A 2435-nucleotide genomic window follows, 5' to 3' on the forward strand; every position below is an offset into this window, starting at 1 on the left:
CTAGATGATAAACTTGCATAGAGAAGTCTTCCATAAATGTGTTTTTTTTGTGGGATACTTAGGCTTCAAATGCTTCAAACACTGAACATTTTGAACATACATGTGGGGTAAATGGAAGGGACTGTAGCGTGAAAGTTACACTTTGAAACTAGGAGTGTGAACTCTGAATGTCTACTGTCCACTGAACTTACTTTGATGTCCAGGCAGTCTGCACATATCATGAACACTGGGCCCAGAGACAGGTAACATCCAGAAGTGAGTTTTTTAGCTTGCTGGGGTGCTTAAATGCCATGTGGAAAATTGGAGAGATGCCTATATAGATCTGAAGCCCTGAGTTTAAGCTTATTTGAAATTTTTTGTCATTTTTTTTAAGATACAAAAACCCACTCTCATTAAAACAGGCTCTGAGGGCAATGAGCTGGATGAGTCAGCCCTGTCTGTTGTGGCTTTATTTAAACTAAAAAACCCTCATCTGGAGGAGTTAGATACACCAAAACCTGACTTGGAGAGTGATCTGTGCTATTGTCCATTAATTAGATTAATCTCTGATCCATAGGAAATCTCACAAAACATATGAAGTCTAAAGCACACATGAAAAAATGCCTGGAGCTTGGAGTATCAATGACATCTGTAGATGATGCTGAAACTGAAGAAGCAGGTATGTCAGAATGATTTAATTTAGTTGGAATGGCCTCTGGAGTATGCAAATGACTCACTGCACTCCAGCACAGTGGCTGGCATGGGAAAATATATTCAGAGTATTTGGGGCATTTTTTAATTAAGAGGTTTTTTTAATAAACAGGAAGTATAAAAAATAAATCAAATATGTTTGTCTGGGTTACATTTTTTATTAAGATACATGAGGAGGAGGTAGAAATAAAAGCACAACCTGTTGTCATCTGTCTCATACCAAGTTCCCAATCTTGTCAGTTTAGACGTGCAAGATGGCAACATTTAGCAAAGCTGCAAGGTGGGGTAGGATAAATTTGCTTTTTATACTTTCAAGTATAAAGTTTTAAGGTTTTATTATGAAAAGTTGTGGTTTGAGACTGTGAGGATTGGCTTTATGGAGTCATCCCAGATGAAGAGCATCCAGTGATGGCAACGAGTGTGCCGGGTGGGGAAGGAACATGGCGGAAGGAAGGCATAAGACATGGGGTGTGTGCTCACTCACTGTTTTGACTTGCTGTGGTTGTTTCAGAAAACATGGAGGACATGCAGCAGGAGGCCGAGAAGAGCAGCAACCTGGCAGGCCTGTCAGCAGAGCACCAGTTTTCTGACGCGGAGGAGTCGGATGGCGAGGATGGCGACGACAATGATGATGATGATGAAGATGAGGACGATTTTGATGATACTCAGGGAGACTCAACACCAAAAACCAGATCAAGAAGCACCAGCCCACAGCCCCCTCGGTTCTCCTCCCTGTCGGTGAACTCAGCTGGGGCGTCACAGGGGGCTTCCCCCGAGGGCTCCCTCTCCATGGGACACTCCTCCCTCATCAGTTACTTGGTCACCTTACCCAGCATTCAGGTTACTCAGCTTATAACACCAAGCGACTCCTGCGAAGACTCCCAGATGACAGAATACCAGAGGTTTTTCCAGAGTAAGAGCACCGACTCAGAGCCCGATAAAGACAGGCTGGACATACCTAGCTGCATGGATGAGGATTACGTGCTTTCCTTAGACCCCAGTTCGTCTCCAAGGGACTTTTCACCTTCCAGTCGACAGTCGTCACCCGGCTACGATTCCTCACCCTATAGAGATAACTCACCAAAGAGGTATTTAATGCCAAAAGGGGATTTGTCACCCAGAAGACATCTGTCACCCCGAAGAGACATTTCGCCCATGAAGCACCTTTCCCCACGGAAGGAGGCTGTGCTGAGGAGGGAATTATCACCAAGACGGGAGGTGTCACCAAGGCGTCACCTATCGCCACGGAGACCCATATCCCCAGGGAAAGATGCGTCTGTTCGAAGAGATATGTCTCCCAGGAGAGAGAGGAGATACATGGCCTCTGTTAGAGCAGCATCTCCCCGGAGGGGCTTGTACCATAATCCAGCGTTGTCCATGGGTCAATACTTACAGTCTGAATCAATTCCAGTAGGGCATTCAGTAAGTATGAAGGAATATTTTCACTCCTATTGTCAAAAACAATGCTCGTACCTAATTTGTGCAGAGTATTTTAAAACATTTTGCAGCTCTGTAGAAGAAGAAAGCATAAGCTTTGAGCCTTGGTGGGAAGTCCTGGGACAAATGCAAGAAATTTGGAATAGAGAGAGACTAAGGTGGGGTGCTGATTCAGCTGAATCCGACAGAGTCAGCTTAAGGGTCAAATCTTCGCTTGGTACAAGCCTGAGTAGTTCCATTAACTTCAATGAAATTAGGCTGGCTTACATTAACTGCCCCTGTCCTTATTATGTTTATTTTATATATAT

General features: G+C 44.2%; 1 protein-coding gene across 1 annotated transcript; it reads left to right on the forward strand.

Annotated features, from left to right (window-relative positions):
• Window positions 1-556: 556 nt before the first annotated feature.
• Window positions 557-2112, forward strand: LOC103780781 (transcription factor HIVEP2-like; the record flags this gene model as incomplete). The annotated part of the gene is made up of 2 exons (XM_008948471.1): window positions 557-658; window positions 1202-2112. Coding segments are annotated over 2 exons (1013 nt in total), but the record flags the coding sequence as incomplete, so codon positions are not given.
• Between the last annotated feature and the right edge of the window lie 323 nt (window positions 2113-2435).

Source organism: Merops nubicus, unplaced genomic scaffold, assembly GCF_000691845.1.
Source record: "Merops nubicus isolate BGI_N331 unplaced genomic scaffold, ASM69184v1 scaffold53080, whole genome shotgun sequence".
In the NCBI taxonomy this organism is placed as follows: Eukaryota; Metazoa; Chordata; class Aves; order Coraciiformes; family Meropidae; genus Merops; species Merops nubicus.